Here is a 22,784-nt window from a genome sequence, read left to right as displayed (position 1 = left end):
CCTGAAATACATTTTGAAATATATTTGGTGTAAAGGTTGAAACTATATATATAATATCGTGTTGATCGTTTGACAGCACTAATTGTGTGTGTGTGTGTGTGTGTGTGTGTGTGTGTGTGTATATTAATTTCAAAATTAATTTAATTGAGCTTCACTGTTATTTAGCATATATTTAAATTCTATTTTGGCAAGAGAAAAATAAAAAATAAAAAAAGATAATGACAATAACAATACATAGACATTCTTTAAAAACACAACAAATACCCTTTAAAATCACAATTAACATTTGACGTCTTCTGAATAAATTATATAGGCTAATGTAAATTTAAATTAATAAAATAAAGAAACGCTCATCGATGACTCTTGACGTTACCTGTGAGAGAAACATAAGGTCATCAATGCTTGGCTTATGTGAGTTAATTTTTTACACTGTGTAGACAATAATACATTATATAGTGGTTCAAATATATTGTGCATTAACATTAATTGAATCTGGTGTATAAAAAATAAAATAAAAAAAATTAAAAAAAAGCCAACAAATATGTACATGTGATCTGTGTACAAGTGTTGTCATGACAACGGACACCGTAGCTACGGCAGCTCGTGTAGCTCTTTTTTTCACGGTTGATTTGTCTGTTGTTTTAGCTTGATAGAAAAGAAACCGTTACTTGTTATTTTCCTTTATTTCCCCATCTATTTGGTCAGATTAAGCAGTATGATGTCTGTAGATGTGCTCAGAGCGTGTGCTGTGCTGCAGGACTGCGCTGATCAGCTGGCAGTGTTAGGAAACATTATACACCCCGGAAAGGACACTGTGAGTAACATCATCAAACTTAAAACAACCTCATAGTTTTCTATTTAAAGAACAGCAATTTGTACTGTAACTACGTTGTAATTTCTTTTGTCATCTGCTAATGTTACATTGATCTGTGTGCTATATTTGGTGCCTGTTGATGTTTATTCCTTTTGGGTGGGTTGCACCAATAAGGATTAAATTGGTTGAAGTTTAGAGCTAATTAAGACTATGTTGATCTAGGTTTTAATTCGAGTTGTGTTGAACCACTTACTTTTAAACACAGGCGCATTTATTTTAACCATTTATTTTTTTTAATTACAATATAATTCGTTTTGCTTTCAAACACAATAGAACTCATTTAAAGGGGACCTATTATGCAAAAATCACTTTTATAAGGTGTTTGAACACAGTTGTGTGGCCGCAGTGTGTGAAAACAACCAGCCTATAATGGTAAAAATCCACCCACTCATTTTTTATATAATCCCAATAAATCATAAACAGTCTCTCTGATCAGGCGATTCCAGATTTCTCCCTATGTACACCTCACCGTAGGGAGAAATCCTGCCCATTTGTGACGATTTACGTCATATTAGCATAGACACAGCCATGAGTGAAAAGCATCAGTCCGTCATTACTGTTTTCTTGCTGTAGCTGCTGGAGATATACAATGTCAGGGCCAAAGAGGTATTACAAGTGTTGTGTTTTGAGATGCACCAACGAACATAGAAGTCATATTTTGTTTTCCAAATTGCCTTTCTGAAAGAGCTTCTTGGCACTCTGTAAGGCTAATGTTGCTAAAGCTATGCCTGTTTTCACTGATGCTGCCTCCACGTGCTACCAGAATGATAGTAAACAGGAATGTGGTATTTAAAAATTGCATATGAAAGCAATGTGAAGTCGATCTCTTGAATTTGTCAAGTGGTACAAGTGGGAAGTTTGTGATGGTGCCCGCAAAGGCACCATGAGGCCAGCTGTGTCATTGTTTCTATTGTGCCGTGCTCCCCATCTGTGTAATTCATAAACAGGCATGCATACAGTACAGTCAGATGACTGACTTTTAGCACATTAGGCGATCGTTAACCAATAAGATTGCAGTGCTTCTGTGAATGGAGAAAACAGAAATTAAGTATATAAAAGGAATAAAATAAATAGGGCTATACGAAATATATTTCTATAAAATAATTAGCCAAACAGATAAAAAAACAACAACATTTTGCTAACTTGCTGACTTGACATTCATCATCAAAAATGCATTTAACCAAACATAACTGCTTAATGTAAAAGGTCCGCTATAAAATCAGTGTGCAGTGCCCAAACAAACATTATTGCGCATGTGAAGGAACATGAGTGATGTATAAGCCTTGTTTACATGATGAATAATAATAGTTTAGCAACCAAATGTTCCATAGCAAAAATGGAAACGTTTGGATTCTTTTCGAATGAGAGAGACTCCTGAGCCCAATGCCGTTTCAGTTTTGTTGTAAATAAGTTTATTTTAGCTTGACGTTTATTACAATGAATGCCACTATAGCTTAGTTTGTGTTTTATTGTTCAAATTGAAAGGTATTTGTTTGTGGTTAGTAAGATACATGTATAAAATGTATGCAGTGCATGGATAATTGTGCGTGCATCTATTAATCATTTAGAGTCTAATATCATCCCATATGAGCCCAATGCCGTTTCAGTTTTGTTGTAAATAAGTTTATTTTAGCTTGACGTTTATTACAATGAATGCCACTATAGCTTAGTTTGTGTTTTATTGTATAGTTTACATACGAATGTTTTATGAATCACATGTGAACACTGTCGTAAGATGATTTGTGCTCTCGGATCTGCGATCGTTTCTACGTTAAATTGATAAACGAGGCCCAGAATGTTTAACTAGATAAAGTTTGATGACAAACCTTGTGTTGGCTGGCATAAAAGTATAAGATAGTTTTAAAGGCTTGAAGTGAGAAGGTTTTACTCTCAGATGTGCAGACAGAAAGTCAGATGAAGACAGGACAACCAATAAAAACTCAGAGAGACAATATTAGAGCACTTACGACCGCATTTGACCTCAACAGACACTAATAAAACCACATGAAACCAGTTCAGTCCTTAATACACCACCTCAGACACAATTAGACCTCATAAGAGCACTATACACCACATCAGACTAAATTAATTTAGGCATTGCTGACATGTTAAACTAGTAGTTAGCATATATTAAGATAAAAGTGTTGTGCTATGTTTGCTAGACGTTGCTAACATGTTTAGCATGGTTTAGCATGTCACTAGCACGTTACTGGCATGTTGTTAGCACATACTACCATTCTAACATGTTTCTAGCATTGTTTTAACATGTTGCTAGCATGATTTAGAATCAATTTGAATGAATCAAAGTTTCGGAACGCATTGGAATGTGTTCACTTAGATACACACTTGCAAACTTGTTAATTTAGTTGGTTATTTAACAGGGACAATGCTGAATAACATTACAGATGCTCTACATACAGGCTTCTAGCCAATGACTAATTTGCAGCCCCAGTCAGTTCTAATCTTATATTCTTTGTTACATTACGATTGCAAACAGTATCATTATGTTCTTTAAATTGTGTAATATTTATAGACAATATTCTCTGTCTAGTTAAGCAAGTGTTATCGTCAATTGTTTTTGTGACACCTCAGATTATGTTCATCGTATCTTTTAGCTAACAAACAATCTGCTGTCAGCAAAATCTGAGAAAATGAATGAGATTTGAGACATTCAAGCACTTATCTGTTGTTGCCTAATATTCCTAACACAGCGGAACTGACAGAACAGAAGCTCTTGAGCCTGTTGGGGAATCAACTGCCAGAAAGCGGCTGACTGTTGCTTTGTAGTGCAGAACAGTGCCAAAAAGCCCTAACTGAGAAACAGGAGCGTCCAGCAGGAAAGCCTTCTCCTTCTGTAAAGGAGTAGTAAATTTAGTAGCCAAATTAGCAAGTGAGTGAAAAAGTTAATTTCATACATTTCATTAATTTCATGAAAACCGCATAAACACATTTCATCACACCAAATATACAAAAGAATGTTCTTTTTAGCAGCATCATATGACCCCTTTAATGTAAAAAAAAAAAAAACCTAGCAAATTATTCTCAGCTCTCCAGGCTGTGCCTAAATTGGTTGCATTTGCCACCAAAAATGAGGTACAGCACATGAAAGATTTGGTGGGGAACAAAAGCAGGCTACAGTTGAGAGGCAGTGAGATTTTAGGCTGCCTCATCTCTTGACATAATGCCGGTGAATCTCGTTCAGTCTTGTACGTTACGTCACTGTTTTGGCCAATGCACGCTCATGTCCCAGTGGAGCAACAAGCACAAGCCACAGAGCTAGCAACAAAATTACAACATTAATTCACATATTGTTAATTTAAAATCCATGATTACTTTCTATGGATTATTTACTGTAGGTATACAGCTGAATATAGCTGAATAGCTCTCATTCATTTTCATAGCTCTATGATATAGCTAACTGTAGGTTCTAATGTTCTAAAAGATATTTCTCATCCAGATTTTGCCATTGTTTGATGGTTGTTCCTCCTAGCTGTGTTTTTCCTTACTTTAGCCTAACTGAAAACTCTGGGATTTTACCCATGTTGAAAACATGTCATTGAACTAGGGATGGGTATCGTTTACATTTTATCGATACCGATACAGATACTGCTTATCGATACCGGTACTTATCGATACTGTTATCGATACTATTTGGTGCAAAAGATATGAAGTGAAAAGTTGTTGAAAATTTCAAGTTTAGCAACTGTATCAAAGTTCTTCAGTCAAGAGCAGTGAGTTACATTTCTCTTTGTGTTTTATTTTATTAACATTAAAGGAATAGTTCACTCAAAAATGAAAAGTGTGTCATCATTTACTCACTCTCAAGTTGTTTTAAATCTGAATGAGTTTCTTTCTTCTGTTGAACATAAAAAGTTATTTTGAAGAATGTGGGAAACTAAACAGTTGCTGGTCCCCAGTGACTTTCTTTTTTTTTATTCCTACTATTAAAGTCATTGGGAACCAGCAACTGTTTGGTTACCCACATTCTTTAAAATATCTTCATTTGTGTTCAGCACAAGAATACATAAAAATGAATACATGTTTGATACAACAAAATTTTTGGGTGAACTATCCCTTTAATGACAAGTGGCAGCATGTTTAGTACTGTCCCTAAGAGCTGCAGGCATCCATTTCTCTCTCAACTGTTTACTTTCACTTTAGACATAATTAACTGTGTTTATATGTAAATCGTGTGTGTTTTTGACAGTATTAGCGCAATCAGACGATAACTACGTAATCAGGTGCTGCTTGACCGGACCGTACGGACGCTTCGGGTGTACGCGCTCTGAATAAGAGCCAAAAAATACCGGTCCAAAAAAATACCGGTTCTCTGTACCCATCCCTACATTGAACACATCAAGTCTTTTTTTTTTCTTCCTTTTTGACAGTGAGTATTATTCCTCTAATTTTACTACTATGATTTCTGGCTTATAAGTATGACAAATAAAAACTTTTTTGTTTTAGAATATTAGAATATTTTATATCTCTATATCACATATATGAATAATAGGGAACAAAACATGTTCTGTAAATTCTCTCCAAAATAAAATAGAAATAATGAAAAAAGGGAGGCAACATTTTTTAAAGAACAGAGTGAGAAATTTTAGAACTTTTTTAGAAAACACATTTCATAGGGTATTAACATACAACATAAACAGTCACAATATAACTCAACGTAACTTTGAGGCAGCACTGTCTCATCACTGTCTTCTCTAATTCCGAGGCAGCATTTATGGGAACCTTTTTGGGAGCTCTTGTAGCAGGGGGTTCAGACAGAGACCATTAGGGCAGCCATTACAGAAATCTTAATCAGTAGCAGGAAGTAGCAGTAAATCTCAGTAGCGGGAACCTCTGTGGTTGAATGACAGTCAATTTTGGTGCTGGGTGGACATGACATGGTGGATAGCGCAGAGACCAGAGCAGTCATTGCAGGAACCTTTGGGGTGTCCACAGAAACTTTAGGGAGCACTCGTAGCAGGGCAGCCAAGATAAAGAGCTCTGGAACTGGAGCAACCTACACAGAAAGCACTGAGACAGGCATGACAGGAGTGTCTGGGGTCCTGAGCACACATTACTGGGAACTCAAACTCTGGACCAGCCTTTACAATCTTTGGGATGTCCATGGCAGGAGGAGATCTTTTCTTGAACTGCTGGTAATTAGAAAACATCACATGGAACACAGAAGCCTGGGACATCCATGAGATCCAGCCATTACAGAAACCTTTGGGACCTGAGACACACATTTCATGGAGCATAGCATCTGGGACAGCCATGAGAAGTACATCTGAGACTGAGCAGACAGGCACCTTTTGGTGGCCATAGCATGAACCTGCTAGTCAGCCTTTAGAGAACATCTAGCTCAACTCACGTCGCAGAGACTTCAGAGTCCAGGACAAGCTTTTGAGAATGTGCAGACATGACAAGGAGCTCTGAGACCATGTAGACACGACAGGAACCACCGAGAAGCCCTGGTACCACAGCAGCTGGTACCCCACAGCAGCCTAGGAACCTCTGGGACATCAAAGCTTGAACTTGTGGGCAGCAATGAGAGGAAACCCAAAAGGAACCAGAGCGGTGGAGACTCTGGAACCAGTCAGACATGATGGAGAGTGCTGAGATGAGGACGGTCATTACAGGCCTTTGAGGAGGCTGTGGCAGGACCCTCTGGTGAGCAATGCAAGCAAGACAGAGACCTCTTGGACTGATACTTATGACAGGGTTGTGGAGACAGTGATGGGACATTGCAGGTTAAAAAGTAAGGCAAAAACTAGCTATGCATAAATATAGACATCCCCAAGCAAGCAGTACCACCAGACACAAATATTGCTGCTTCAAGCCATGGCGCCAGATGCCACCATGGCCTGCCTGCCCTGTAAGATGCTGAGACTCTGGAGCTCATTTTCTTACCGACTTACATGAGGACCTAAAACAAAATAGAAAGCAAAACATTGCCTAAATACATTAAACTTCTTAATTTCTTCCCAATCAAAATTACCAACAATAGCATATGTGTAAAAAAATGGGCTGATTTTACGCTCAGCACCTGAAAACAGTCATGGTGGAGCATCTTCCCTAGATTGAGCCGCTGCTTAGGCTTATGCTGCAGGAAGCTACAGATCAAATGACAGCATTCTGTGCAGAAAGATGGGAGAGGCATCTGATTATGACCTACAGCTTTTACATTTCAGTTATGTTACTAGTCTAAGCTATAAGATCTGATCTGGAAGAACATTTGTATTATGATTGGGATCAGACTTATTTTCTTGTGATGAAGATCTCACCTTTTGACAATACAAGCACTCACCAGAGGTTAATCCTGTACTCAAGAGGCTAGTCCATGGTGCCTGCAGGAAAGAGATTTAAACTTATGTGTACATTTTCGTAACCAAAGCATGTATTCTTTGTCAGCTCTGAGGGATAAAGCATATCATACAATGTTGGCATACAATTTCCTCAAGAGGTCCCAAGTCAATCAGCTCCTGCAGAGTCTGTGTCCATGATAAAGTTCTCCAACATTATGTCGCCAAGAAACACAACACTGTGACAATATGTTTGAGCTGCCTGCATCGCTTGCTGCATGATGTGGTGAATTAAACTCTCATCGAGCCTGCCTCCCTGGCCCTCTAAGGAACAAACCAAGTTATTGCAGGGTGACAGAAACTCAAGGACCATCACATAGTTGTCATGATGGTCCTGTTACTTGAGCAGCTGTGTATAATCCATGGCACTCTGGGTCCCTTGTTTGCCAGGACTGTGAGAGGGATCTCCAACGGTAGGTGGTTTGGATGATCAGGCTAGAAGACAGACCGTTTTTAAGATGGTTAGCACAGTCAAATCATCTATTAAAAAAAACATTTGTAGTCTGTGTTCATTTGAGAAACACAGAGAGCTGACTTACAATTGTTAGGTATTCCATGTCTTATGTCTTCATGACATCTTTCACTGCCACGTGATCAACAAAACAAAAACAATTCACATGTGTGTAGAGACAATATCATTGTAAAGGTTCTGGAATCAATGGGATTCGATTCCAAGAGTCGATTCCTCACTGTTGTTTTCGGTTCTTTTTCGATTCCTGTTTTTTTTTAGACTGGAGGAACCTAATTTCGCCATGACTGCAGGATTTGTAAAAATTGCGATACATTTCTGTAGCTCTGATTGATTTTGAATTGTAATTTTGTCTGCATTGCCCATGATAGTCATAGCCCATAGCTCAGCAGTGGACGTGAAGTGTCTGAAATGCATGTGCACAGCTCAGCTGAATGATGTTTACTTTAACTGTATGCTTTGCACAAAATTAATAAACTGTACACTGAAACAGCGACGTTTGATGACGCAGCAGCCGAGATATGCAGCCTTCCGTTTGAGAGGCACCCATAGATAAGCTTTGTTGAACTGAAAACGGACGATGTTAAGCTGACATCGTGATTCCCCACCCCCTCTCCCGCAATCCGCCGCATCCCAGTTCCGTGTTCGGAAAGGAAATTAAGTGTACTACGGAAACCTTAAAGGGAATAAATAGCCTACGAGATGGAAGGATTAAAAAAAATACTTCAATACTTTTTCTTGCAATTATATCGTTGGGTAAGTATAGGCGACTGTATATAAATTGCGGGCATCAGGGAGCTGCTATTGAAACCACTTTCGATTGCGCGCTCTCATTTTACTTTCACTTTTGAGATTCGCGATCACAAGGACGCTATACTATGGAGCAGCAGTACTTACCACACATTTGACAAGATTAGATGTTTGTCATTGGTGCTCAGGATTTGCAAATCATTCGCCATCGTCCTATCAGACATTTCTCCTTACTCTGTGTATGTGGTAAGTGAACTTTCATGTACTGTAATGAAACAGGCTACTGCTAGCAAGCGGCTAACCTTTTAGTGGCTTTGTATAATGCGTTATTTCTTTCACGCTTCGCGCACACCCCTAACCCCGCCCCGCCCCCCGATGTCATCGTCCATCACGATGTTTCACTGTAGACATCGCCCAACCCTACTCGATCCCCAACGCCTCGAAATCGAGGAATCGATTCTTTTTGGAATCGATTCCCAGCCCTAGTTTCTACATCTCTGTCATTTTAAATGAGTGCTGTCTGTCATTGTGTCTTTAATAATTTATTTGCGTGATTTTAATGTAATGCCATAACAACAATAATACGTTTTGATTTTAAAAAATCTAATGAAAATAACATTTGAAAATAACAAATGAAAATAAGTATGTCTTCACTTTCCATTTTTCCTGGACGAAAACAATGTAGTCTGATGAGGGGTGAAAACCTTACGGTGGATGGGGTAAGCCCCCCTTAAAACCCCTGTTCATTGTTGAACTTTAAAAGTTAAAATAGTAGTTAGATTAACCTTCTGATGAACCTTAAAGGGTTAGTTCACCCAAAAATGAAAATTCTGTCATTAATTACTCACTCTCATGTCATTTCAAACCCGTAAGACCTTCGTTCATCTTCGGAATACAAATTAAGATATTTTTGATGGAATCTGAGAGCTGTCTGACCCTGCATAGACAGCAACGCAACTGAAATGTTCCCACGTCCAGAAACGTGGCAAGGAGATCTATAAAATAATCCATGTGACATCAGTGGTTCATCCGCTATTATACGAAGCTACGAGAATACTTTTTGTGCACAAAAGAAAAAGAAAAAAAAAAACTTTATTCAACAATTCGTCTCCTCCGCATCACCCTGGTGCCATTTTGGAGAATATCCGCTGGACGTAAACAGCGTATGCTATTCTGTGTCAGCTACGTCACGCCGATATGTTGTTTTCAATCAAATCAAAGCACAAACAACGTAGGAACAGATCCGGCGTGACGCAGCTGACACAGAACAGCATACGTAGTTTACGTCCAGCTGATATTCTCCAAAAGGGGGATTTTCATTTTTGGGTGAACTAACCCTTTAAATAACTGGATAAATTTTACAAAAACTTGTCCACGTCACAATTTACCTCATTGAGAAAATAAAAATTAAATGTAATTTTCACAATTACAGAAATCGATGCAGGATGAATATGAGTATTGGTGGCAAGATGCGCTTAGTTGTCATGAAAATAATTTCTTTCATATAATTTTGACTGGACATGTTCTTGACAGGTTTCATGAGACTGACTCAACTTATAGCACATATTAGACGGTCCTCTTGCTATAACTTGAGGTCAAGTGTCTTGATCAAGGACAGAATAGGGATAGTTCCTTGTTGGGTTTGAAAATACAATCGTTATTGCCAGTCCAGCTCTTTAATCGCCAAACAATAGTAACAATAGTCTCATAGTAAACATGCCATCCTTCTTGTTTTTTATCTCCCAATCCTGTTTTTCTCTTTTTTTTTTTTTTTTTACTACATTCTATATCACTCTCTTTATTTAGCAGCAAAGGACGGAACTGTATCTGAAAACAGCTCGACTGATGGCTGGGAGCAGTTTTTCTGATTTCACAGGAGAATTACACCAATCCCAAAAGCAATTTAGTATTCAGGAGAGGCTATTTACTCCTGACAACCTGGCCAAAGTGCAGAAAGACAGGTGAGTACACATTTCTCTAGTATAGTGTTGCTACACTATATGCAGTTAACACGTTTGGCTATTGTTTTTCATTTAATGTAATTTTATATACATTTTGAGTTTGAGCTCACATTTTATTGTATTTTTATAATGTTTCATAATGTTTCATAAACCATTTCAATACAATCTATGATCCAATATAGGCAGTTTGTGTCAGATGTGATAAATGGGCTAATGGTTGACCGGCAGGAGAAGAACTCTTTTCAGAGTCTCTTTTCAGCAGTAGAAGAGCAGCGAAAGAAGAAAGCCCAGCTTCTCGACATAATAAACAGGTCTTAACATGAAGTGACCAATCATTCACCCCAACATATCACATGATTATAATATATAACCTAAAACAGTGAACATGCAACACATTGTACATAAACCGTAGGGAGGAAGAGGGTCGACTCAGGATTAAAGCACTGCAGAAAGAGTTACTTGACATTCACAAGCAAAAAACAGAGGAGTGTGTGGTAATCACCTATTTTTTTACATACAAACTTTTTATTAATTAATATTTAATTTGACTTGAACACCATTTATGTAATATTTTATTGTTAAATAAAATTGTGATTTTACTGTGCATAATATAGAGATGTTTGAACAATATGACAATTGTATCAAAGTTGATAGAAAAAAAGTATGGCATCGTCTTCACCTAAGAACTTTGGTCAAAAATTGTAGACAAATATGCATGTGGCTTTTGCAGTCTGGCTGAAAAGACTGTTTTCTTCTCAGAGGCTTGAAGAATTGGTGGCCTACCTGAGAGACCAGGTACAGGACATAAGGGTGCTGTCAAACCGACAAGGGAAATTCGTGAATAGCTGTGCTGAACAGCTGGTCTGCCAGGGACTGAAAGTCAACAGTCACAAAGAGAAGGAACTGGAGGATGAAGTTGGGGTGTGTGTCTATGTAGTTGCATCATTTTGTGCCCTAGAAACTACATAGAACACTATAGCAACACCCTTGTGTCAGCCCAGAATATTTATCCAACACTTAAAGCTGTAACACAAAAGAAGATATATTGAAGAATGTTGGTGTCCATTAAAGCATTTGAGCCACACCTCTTGATGCTCTTATTGAAGAAATATTGAAGAACAAAAAAAGGAATAATGGTATATTGTGTAGATAGGTACTTTTAACTGTTGAAGACACTGCCACTGTTTTTTTACAACAATATGTTCAACTGACAGATGTCAGTGATTTCATAAATTCAGAGTTTCCAAATTACAAGTTTAATAAGTCATAATTATAGTAATTACAATAATGCTAACATACCCACAATACATACACATTTTAATATGCACTCTCAGATGCTGCAAGAGAGAACTGAAGAGGAAAAGAATGTTCACATGGAGTTGGAGACCTTCCTGAAAAGACAGCATGCAGTGAGTGAAGTACAACTTTATTTTATGAAGTGTAATTCATAAAGCTTTGTAAAACAAACTAGATTTGTACTTACAGGGTTGTGTACCTGTGAGAACTGAAGGTAGTACCCTAGTTGGTGTAGAACATGGGCATCCAATCCTGCTTCTGGAGGACCACGGTGCTCTGCAGAGTTCAGCTCCAACTCTGAACGAACTAATAAAGGTCTTGATGATTACTAGGTGCTTCTCAGTTGGAAGGTTGCATTCTATCGAGGTTGCATCCTGCTTAATCCAGTACCTCTGAGGTTTCTAAATATGCTGAAAGAAGGATGCAAAATGAATGCTGCTCTCCAATGATCCTTCAAATTCAGACAGCCTTCAACAACGCTTTATGAAGTTGCAGCCAAGATATGCTGCCTTCAGATAAAAAAACAAAAAAAAAACACCCACACAACAGACTTTCAGGAAAGTGTATTGGGGCAGGTTGGAGCTAAAATCTGCTGGATATTGGCCCACCAGGAGCAGGATTGGATACCCCTGTTATAGAGCCTGACATAATAATACCTAGGTAAACACAAATATGACAACCTATGGGCTTTTTCATAAACTATTAAGAAGTGTTTGGAAAACACCTATAGAAATGTGTTTCTAATTCATACTGTATTTAAATAATTTAGCCCACATTTTAATGATTATGATGAACAACACTTAATTTCCCTTACTGCTCTAATTTACCAGGAAAGATATTCCAAACAATAACAAAACTCACCACTTAGAAAATAAGTAGCTAGTCACAACTGTTTCCTGAAACCGTAGTAACATGATCGTTGGTTCAACAATATAGAACTGCCGTTAATGACAGTAATACCTTCTGCCAATTAGCCAATGAACAGATTCAAGATCGCAATGAATGTAAGATTAGTATAGTTAATTTCCACAAACAACAGAAAGATGTTCATTTTAACATGTAAGCAATTGGAGTGCACGTTTATAGACATGCCGATCCTTCAATCAGCAGCTTTCTCCACAATGTAATTTCTCCAAAATGCTGCTGTAATCAACAGTGCATCTGAGAAATACTTTACAATTTTTGTTTGTTTAGCTTTATTTAATGATTAATTCATTGTAGATTTAAATGGAATGAAATATATAGAATGTACTGCATGTTAGTGTGTTTATTTTGCCCAAGAGCATGAAGTCCACACCATACTAACAATAAACTCTACTTCTAACCACAGTGTCACGAATCCGGTCCGTGGCCTTCCGGCCGATTGCCACTAGAGGTCATTCTACCATTACATTGACTCTCACACTACACAGACTGTTACATGTCACTCCGGACTACAGTTCCCATCATTCATTGCACTTACACAGCTGAATTCACTGATCACACAGCCGTCACTAATCACACGCTCACCTGAGAGCCATTACACACACTATTTAACACTCTCTCAGTTCCTGTTCAGATCGCCGTGTATTGTTCTGCATTTTCCACTCACCTAGTGTTAGCTGCATTACCGAGCCTAGTGTCTTGTTTTCTTTGTCTTGCCTTGTCTGTTTCCCCGTGTTCTGATCACTGCCTGTTTACCTGGATTATCTCTTGAGTCTTGCCGTATTGGATACTGTTTGCCCCTGCCTGGACCTTTGCCTTGTACCTTGATTATCCCTCTTGCCTTGCCATCAATATACCTGTTTGCCATTGTCTGACCTATGCCTGTTTTTGACCACGTCTCAGTTAATAAAGCCTTGCAGATGGATCCGCACGCTTCCTGTGTTCCGTCCGTTACACACAGGTTGTTGTTCCAACAACAGAACTTTGCAAGTGTTGGAACTACCCTGGCATCTGAATTTGCTTATTTTTCTACTGTATAGTAGGCAAAAAAAAAAAACTGTACAGTATGAGACGAACGAGTAGTATATCCAAATTCATTGTACTCATGAAATAATAAACATTGATCTGATAAAAGTAAGTTTGAAACCAAATGTTACCAGACAGTATGTGATTTCGGATACAATTATGGTTTCAGGAACAGGCAAATCATTGAACTATGTTGGTAACAACAGAACTTGCAACCACAGTTTGGCTAACAATGCATTTTGGAATGCACTCTGGAATTCTGAAGTCTCAACAGAATTCCCATGCATCAGCAAAACTTTACTAATGACTTTGGAATTCATTGCTGTCACTGAACTTTTTGTGCCTAAAAGAACTTACAGGAGAAGTTACAGTTTTGGATCCAGCGGTATGAAAAAGACATGGAGAAGAAGGAGCAAGAGATCACTGCTCTACAGAATAAAAGAAATGTCAGCCAGGCACGAATTCAGGAGCTGTCCAAGAAGGTTTTTATATAAAGCACATCAGCACTACATGTTTACTGTCTCCTGATATTAATTCCTTTCAGAATTATTTTTGATAAAGTATTGATTAGCACTGGCAAATTGTAAAATACCTTTTTGTACCTCAGTGCAGAGACATGCAAGAAGTTATCATTGAGGACAGGACAGAGAAGGAATGCTTGCGTGCACAGCTGGAGAAGGAGCAGAAGGAGAGAGATGCAGCAACTAAGGTAAAATCTAGCTTCATAGATTCTAGGAAAAGTAGGTCAAAGGAAAATGACTATGAGTAGGTATATAATTTTATTATGTAATTACTTCTGAGCAGTATATGATGCAAATTGGTATTTCAGGGCTTTATAGAACTGACCCCTGTATGCAAAAGAACTGCAGTCTTCTTTAAATTGTTTGTGGAAAACAGACAGTTTTGATCAACTTGTATGTGTACAATTCAGAATTTAATTGAGAATTTCAGTCCAGTCCCTGAAGTTGAGTTTAATTAGGGGCCAAGCACGGAATGGTGCGTTCATAGTATTATTCTTCTTCTTTAGTATAGTATTCTATAGTTTCTTCTGCTTCTTCTTTTTCCGCTCTTGAGTCTATGGCAGCCCATAGAACGAAGATTTGGTTCTAAGATTTGATGACAGACTCACTGTGCTTTTGATGAAAGGGTTACGAACCCAGTCAAATGTAGGGTATTAAAGGGGTCATGAACCGCCTCTGTTTTTTTATTTTGTACTGTCCTCTGAGGTCTACTTATAATGTTATCACGATTTTTACATCATAATTTACATCATAATTTAGAAATAATAGGCTATTTTCTGTCCTGTTTTTAAATCAGAATGCTCTGTTTGAATAGGCGTGATGGATTGTAGACTCGGAAGTAATCCCACTGCTATGATTGGCTTGTGTATGTTCGACAATCTACATCCTTCACAGATGGACGCTGCTGTGATTTAGGTTAAAAACGCATAAATACTCAGTACATATCAAAAACGATCTGTTTAACAAAGCAATAGTGATCACATAATGAAAGCAGTTGCTCTCACACTTGTGTGTTGCGACATGTCTGTCGGATCCAATATAGTTGGCACAGCATCATCTTTTAGTTTCAATCTTTTTGAAAAAAAACCTGCATCGAATTGTGCCTTGTTTGTAAACGAATCCGTGGTAAAATAAAGTTAAACAAAGGAGTTCTTACTGACGCGGTCAGGAACTTCATTAAAAAAAAGTTAATTCACTCTTTCCTAGCGTTGGGATCAGAAGGAAAGCAACACAAACAATGCAAAGTTTTGAGTTCTGAAACTTTCAGGATGTTTTTTTATAGTACAGTGACCTCTTATATGTCAAAAGGTCAATGGAATTTTGGTTTCTCAGTTCATGACCCCTTTAAGTCTATCAAAAATGTCAAACAGGTATGCAAGATCTGTGAGCCACTTCAGGTCAGTAAAATAATTTGCAAAGGAAGATCCATAATCATGCAGAAAAATCCTCAGTTCATCACGCAATGAAAATATCCGCTGCAGTACTTTCCCTCTAAAGAGCCATCTTACCTCCGTGTGCTAAAGTAACAATTCATATTCTGACCCCATTTCTTTGCACAACAGGCCAAACAGTCTTGATTTTCTGGGTTGAGTCTTTATGAAATTTACAATTTGTGTTGCTGTTTTAAGCACTGCACTCAACTCTGCAGGAAGAGTTTTTGCTGCAAGGGCCTCTCTGTGAAACATACAGGGGGTGAAACGAACGTGCGGAGCTACTTCACGAACCAAAGTCCTTTATTTTTCCCTAACATTGATCCCGCTCCATCTGTGCACACACTAGGGGTTGAACGACTTTTTTAAAGTCGACTTTTATGTGATGAAAGTCGAGTCGAAGTCGACTAGTCGCTGATGATGTCATTAATGAACAAATAAGTCTGGAGCTGTGACAAACACCTTGTGCACAGCTATGGCATATGACACAGCGCTGCCCACATGGCTATTGCTCCTATAACAGCTCATTTTGATCAGTTCTTTTGTCTTTGGGTCGTTATATTTCTCACAAATTCAGGCACGTTCTAAATCAGATACGGATAAAGTAGCACAGTAAAGATTACATTCATATAAATGCATTGAGAGTGATTGCGTGTGTGAATTAATTCTACCTGGCAGCGTCTCTCTACTAGTAGTGAAGCTGTGGGATTTAGTTATTAAGAAATATATGCTTGAACTTTTCAGTTTCTAAGCTATTTTATTGAGAAATCACAGAACAGTGTTGACAATACATTTCCGCGCTGAATGATTCTGTGCGCGCGCGATGTGTGCGTGATGTACGAGCTACTTCTGTAGCCTATGTGTGTGCGTTACAGTGTAGCAGCGCATTAGATTAGAACGGTGATTAACTTACCTATACAATAAGCTGTTTAAAACGTGCATTCTCCTGTTCAATTTTGAGCATTCAGTAATATAATCACACATGTCTTGTGGAGCGCTTTCAGAGTATGCATTTATTTGTCATTTTAACTGTTTGGAAACGGAGCGTAAATGTGGAAGTCATTCAAAGATTTCTTATCCTGTTGTGCCCTCTATACAGATGGCCATTGCTGCTGGATGAATGAGGCTGTCTGCAATTGTATGAGGTTTTTTGGCCTTGGCAACTAAATGCACCACCTCATATGAAGCAGTAAGTGCTTTTACTGGCAAGAGTGGTTTGGCTGGTCATAGTTTGTTTTTGACTTGCTAATGCTGATTCTTTATGGCGAAAAAAGTCAAACAGTTTATCTTTTAACATTAGATGTTTGGTTTGAAAGTGACGTATCAGTTTCACAGGTTTCAAACTGTCATTTGCAAGTAGGGTTGCAAAGGGGTGAAAAATTTCCGGTAAATTTTCGGAAACTTTCTAAAAATCCCTGGAATATTTAAAAAAATTCTGGAAAGTTTCCAAAATTTCTGGAATATTTCCGAAATTTGCTGGAAATTTTCCACCTTTTTGCAACCCTATTTGCAAGCACCTCTGAACTTACAACACACTATGGATGTGGTTTGTTATTAACTGTGATGCACGTGAATTCGTATTTTATGTACTGTTCGTCATACTTCCGTTGTTTTGATGCACACAGGCCTTTGGTTTTTGCAAATATTCCTCTCTGTGTGGAGATCCCTGTGGACGTGGAGGGTTCGTCATCAGTTTGAAGTCGTAATGCTATATCTGACCTTGTGGTCAGATGTTATAATGAAATTTCCAAAAATGCTAATATATTTTGAGTATATTAGTCTATTGTAATGAAATTCAGAGAACATAGATACCAATTTTGCTGTAGTCAGCCGAACTTCCTGTCCGCCATTTTGATTTATGCTGAAAACCTACTTTTTAAAACTCCTCCCAGATTTTCACCAAATTTGATGCAGATCGTCTTTAGACCATGCTGGCAAAAATTTATGGATTTTGTGTCAATATACAAAACTGTTATTGTTTAACGCATCCACAAATTTGCTGGAATGATGCCAAACTGCATCTGAGGCTGTATCTCTGTATCTTTGACATATTGACAACAAACTTTGTACTGTATGTGCCATTGCCACCCTACACTGACCACGTCACATCAATTTGGTAACAGCACCACCTATTGGTCAAAAGTGATAAACCATTCATATGAAGCCATAAACCATTAATAATGAAATTTCCAAAAATGCTGATAACTTTTGATTATATTTGCCTATTGTAATGAAACGGCTCAATATATTCTTTGGGTCATTCCGAGACCATAGATACCATTTTTGCCATAGTCGGCCGAACTTCCTGTCCGCCATTTTTATTTATGTTAAACGCCTACTTTTCGAACTCCTCCTAGACCATTTGTCCAATTTTCACGAAGTTTGACTCCGATCATCTTCAGACTATGCCAACAAAAAGTTGTGGATTTTGTGTTGATATACAAAAGGGTTATCGTTTAACGCATCAATGAATTTGCTATAATAATGCCAAACTGCATCTCAGGATATATCTCTGCAAAGCTTTGCCATATTGACACCAAATGTTATATGTGTATTAGCTATGTTTCCATCCACCTATTTTATGCGCATTTTGGTATATTGCATAAAAAACGCTGGATGGAAACTCCAAGATGCGCATAAATTCTAAAAATGCGCATAAAAAACTTATGTGCACATTTGAGTAGGATAAACTTTCTATCTGATAAGAAAAAATGTGCATAAACTATGATGGAAACATATTTGCTGAATAAATTCCTCCATGCACATCGAAAAAGTCATGTGACTTTGCGCTATGAGACGGGATAACTTGACTAACCAGTGGACCGATCTCGTTCACAGCATCTATATGAGCAAAGTCTGTTGTCAAAGTATTTCTGTATAATTGGCTTACATGACTGCGTTCCTAAACAGCAGCATCCACCTCCGAAAGCAATGACCGCATTTATTGTGTTTCATCTGCTCGCGCTGAGGTGCAAGTAATTTATCATATATGAAAATTATTATATTCAGTGGCTTCTCCTAGTTTTCTTAGTGATATTTAGTGCCAGTTTACCAGGAAGTGATGATTTTGTTCTCATTGACTCGTTGGATGGAAACGGTGCTTTATTCACAAATGTTTTATGCAATATTCTAGTTTTGCGCATAAGTTTAATTCGAATCTTTGGATGAAATTATGAAATTATGAAATTTCAAAAAATAAAAAATAAATGCTAATAGCTTATAAACAGTTTTGCCTCTTGTCATGTGACTGGTCTTGTTAGATTGCTTGGATTATGCCGAGAACATTGATACCAATTATACCATAATCAGCTGAACTTCCCATCACCATTTGAATTTATTTTAAAAACCTCCTAGAGCCGTTGGTCCAATTTTTACCAAATTTGACTCAAATCATCTTCAGACCATGCCAGCAAAAAGTTATGTATTTCCAATAGATAGACAAAACTGTTTTAGTATACCACATCAACGAAGTTAATAGCATGATGCCACATTGACTCGAGGCTGTATTTCCGCAATGCTATGCCATATTTACACCAAACTTTGCATGTGTCGTTGACACCTTACTCTGACCACACCACATCAGTTTGGTCACAGCAACACCTATAAATCTTTCAATCACATTACTAGTGACTATATTTGCTCATTGAGGCAGTGGGTCTAATGTTCCCAGCCATGCTGGCATGACTTATCTTGCCTTCTTTGTGCTTGGCCCCTTAATTGCTGCTTGCAGCTATATTTTGAATTGAGGTAGTAAATAGGAATTATGGGTTCTGACATGTATGAAGAAACAATTGAATAAAATTCAAATAATCTGTGTGTTTATATCTGTGTGTATGTATGATTGTGTACGTATTGCAAAAAAATCATATTATATTATTAAATATTTTTATTTTAACAGCATTGAACAATGTATTTCACACATCTGGGAATAAATAGGCATAGCAAATGCTTTCAATTAGGCCTGTTTACATCAAGAACAAAAACGATACCGATAACTATAATGATAATCATATTGGGATTCACCCCAACAGACAATAACATGTTTATTGTCAATGTACCCTTCAGGTACGTTCCGTTTACGTAATTGCAGCAATTTTGTTTGGCTGTAATTGTTTTTATTGTTCATCAGCTGGAAAAAAAAAAAAAAACAGATTAAAGGGGTCATGAACTGCCTTTTATTTTATTATGTTATACTGTTCTCTGAGGTCCACTTATAATGTTATCAAGATTTTTACATTAAAAAAACAGTAATTTAGATGTAATAGGCTATTTTCTGTCCTGTTTTGACCCACCTCATCGGAACACTCTGTTTGAATAGGCGTGGCGGATTGTAGACTCAGAAGTAATCCCACTGCTATGATTGGCTAACAGTTGTGTATGTTTGACAGCCTACATCCTTCAAAGATGGACACTGCTGTGATTTAGGTTAAAAACACATTTATACTCAGTACATACCAAATGATCTGTAATAACAGACAAAGCAATGATGATCATGTAATGAAAACAGTTACTTACACTGGTGTGTTGTGACGTTACTGTCAGATCCTATATAGTTGGCACAGTATCATCTTTTAGTTTCAATCTTTCTGAAAATCCTGCATCGAATTGTGCCTTGTTTGTAAATGAATCCACAGTAAAATGAAGTGAACAAGGGAACAAAGTTCTTACTGTCGTGGTCTGTCACTTAATTAAAAATAAAGTTCATCAAAGTTTATTGTTTGGTTTCTGCATAGACCTGTGTTTGCTGATCTTGTCATTGACCTACTATGTATGCGAATCGGTGGGCGGGGCTAAACAGGCAGCGATGTAGAAGCATGTTGATCTTCTGTGGAGGCGGGGTTTAGCCACACAATTACGTCATAAAGTGGCACATACAGTCGTTTTGAGTTTTGAGTTCTGAAACTTACAGGATGTTTTTATTGCACAATGACCTCTTATATATCAAAAGGGAATTTTGATTCTCATTTCATGACCCCTTTAAAGGTGGATGACACAGACATAACGTCAGCAGGGATCACTCATTCTTCATTAAATAATTAATAAACAGTTACTTTTTGCTGAAATACATAATACATGGTCATGGTACGTATATCTGACTGTATATAGATTGTTTATGTTGCTAAGGCTGGTTGTTAAGAGTGATGCACACAGTAATACAAAGATAGTGAAAATGGTTATATCCATGCTTTATCATAAACAAATCACGGACCAACCAGTTTCATGGACCAGAACTATCCATTTTATAATTAGGCTTATTATCATTACAGTTGTTTCTTGGTGTGAACAGGCTTTTAGAGCAATGCAATTCCTTCTGTAATTAATAAATAATAATAAAATAAAATATTATTTATATATAATTATTTATATTATTTATATATATAATAATATTATATAAAATAAAATAATAAAAAATAATAAATTAATTTTCTTGTCATTAGGGCCCAAGCCAGAAAGGCGCAGGGCCCTATTGATCCCTTAACCCTTTAATTGCCGTATCCCTTAAAACCAGACTGCCAGACGGTTACTGTAAATGCATGTGCCCACTGTGCACCGTTCTCCTGATGCCTCCGGGGTGGCGTTTGCACTGACGGCTTGGGCCCGCCATCGCTGCTTGCAGCTATATTTCCAATTGAAATTCTTCATGCTGTGGGTTGTGCCAATTTTTTAATTCTAACCTTTAACCAATCCTGTTGATACATAGTAAATTTCTTGTCAACATGTTAAATTGCCGACACCAACAATACTTACACATTTAATAATTAAAAAAAAAAAACTTTTGTACCTAAATCAGAAAAATAAAAGGTATAAAGTATTTAAAAATATATATAGTTGCCTACACACTTTTGGTGCTTGGCCCCTATAACTAAACAGAATAATCAATACATTTGCAATATGAGGGAGAAAAAAATAACTATAACTAATCCTTGATGTACTCTTTTATTTCATGTATCTCTTTTCAGATCCAGGCCTGGTGGCGAGGGACTCTTGTACGTAAAGGAATAGGTTCTCCTAAGAAAGACAAATCCAAGTCTAAAGGTGGCAAAAAAGGCAAAAAGAAGAAGAAATAATGACTGTGACAATACACGTTTTTAGTGGCTGCAATATATAAATTAATTACAAAAGGCAAGGAAATCTTTGCAAGAGCAGCGGCAGAACATGTATCTCTTTTCAGATCCAGGCCTGGTGGCGAGGGACTCTTGTACGTAAAGGAATAGGTTCTCCTAAGAAAGACAAATCCAAGTCTAAAGGTGGCAAAAAAGGCAAAAAGAAGAAGAAATAATGACTGTGACAATACACGTTTTTAGTGGCTGCAATATATAAATTAATTACAAAAGGCAAGGAAATCTTTGCAAGGGCAGAGTGAGAGTTTGTAAATCAAAAGTGTATTTTTAAGATTTTTACTTCATTATCTCAGAGTTGGTTCATGAGTCATTACCAACCACTATATTTAAATAGTTTAAGCTTAAAACAGAACCGACTACACCCCCTGGTCATTTTACCCTAGAGAAATACTAATTATAGGTGATTATAGGTAACTCTAAAAGGTCACACAGGTTAGTTTTACTAGACAGAGATGTGGGTTTATATACAAACACAATGGAAATAAAAATGAACTAGAACTGGTTAAAGTGTGCGAGGTGGTCTTCTTTCTTAAATTTAAAAAAAAAAAATTAGCGTTACATTACTTGCTCTCTGCAGTGAATAGATGCCGTGAGACATTTATAAAAACATCACAGTAGTCCACCAGTAATCCACATGACTCCAGTCCATCAGTTAATGTCTTGCAAAAAGCTATTTGTAATCAACAAATCTATCGAGACATTTTTAACTTTAAATCATTGCTTTTAGCCAAAATATGAGTCCTATATCAATACCATTGCTATCTTCACATAAATGAAATAAACCTTTTTTATACAAAAAAATTATAGATATAATAAAAATGTGAATACAATAACATTCCTTGCTGATATCTGAAGATAATGGCTGCTTATGGGGTAACCTACTGTAAATTACTTGTGAGATGATCTGAAATATTCTATATTTAGTGCTTTTAGTACAAGACGTCTGAAAGGTGACATCTTGTGGTCAGAATATGTCTTGCGTCAACGGCATTATTTTGGATGTGATGCTTTTTAGACAGCTGCCACAAATACAGCATTTATTTAGCTCCACA

General features: G+C 37.3%; 1 protein-coding gene across 2 annotated transcripts; it reads left to right on the top strand.

The window, feature by feature from the left end:
* Window positions 1-593: 593 nt before the first annotated feature.
* Window positions 594-21,758, top strand: drc9 (dynein regulatory complex subunit 9). Of its 2 annotated transcripts, none has more exons than XM_016561321.1 (9): window positions 594-814; window positions 10,262-10,413; window positions 10,596-10,724; window positions 10,826-10,907; window positions 11,173-11,334; window positions 11,748-11,822; window positions 14,010-14,141; window positions 14,267-14,368; window positions 21,571-21,758. In XM_016561321.1, the coding sequence occupies exons 1-9, from the start codon at window positions 716-718 to the stop codon at window positions 21,676-21,678; spliced, it is 1,041 nt and encodes a 346-aa protein (XP_016416807.1). In that variant the 5' UTR covers window positions 594-715; the 3' UTR covers window positions 21,679-21,758. The 2 variants fall into 2 exon arrangements, with proteins under 2 accessions (XP_016416807.1, XP_016416806.1); XM_016561320.1 differs by having other exon boundaries at window positions 10,259-10,413.
* The last annotated feature ends 1,026 nt before the right edge of the window (window positions 21,759-22,784 follow it).

Source organism: Sinocyclocheilus rhinocerous, unplaced genomic scaffold, assembly GCF_001515625.1.
Source record: "Sinocyclocheilus rhinocerous isolate Xijiao unplaced genomic scaffold, SAMN03320098_v1.1 scaffold138, whole genome shotgun sequence".
NCBI lineage: Eukaryota > Metazoa > Chordata > Actinopteri > Cypriniformes > Cyprinidae > Sinocyclocheilus > Sinocyclocheilus rhinocerous.
The sequence above is the reverse complement of the archived record's forward strand: the minus strand, read 5'-3'. Positions and strand labels throughout refer to the sequence as shown.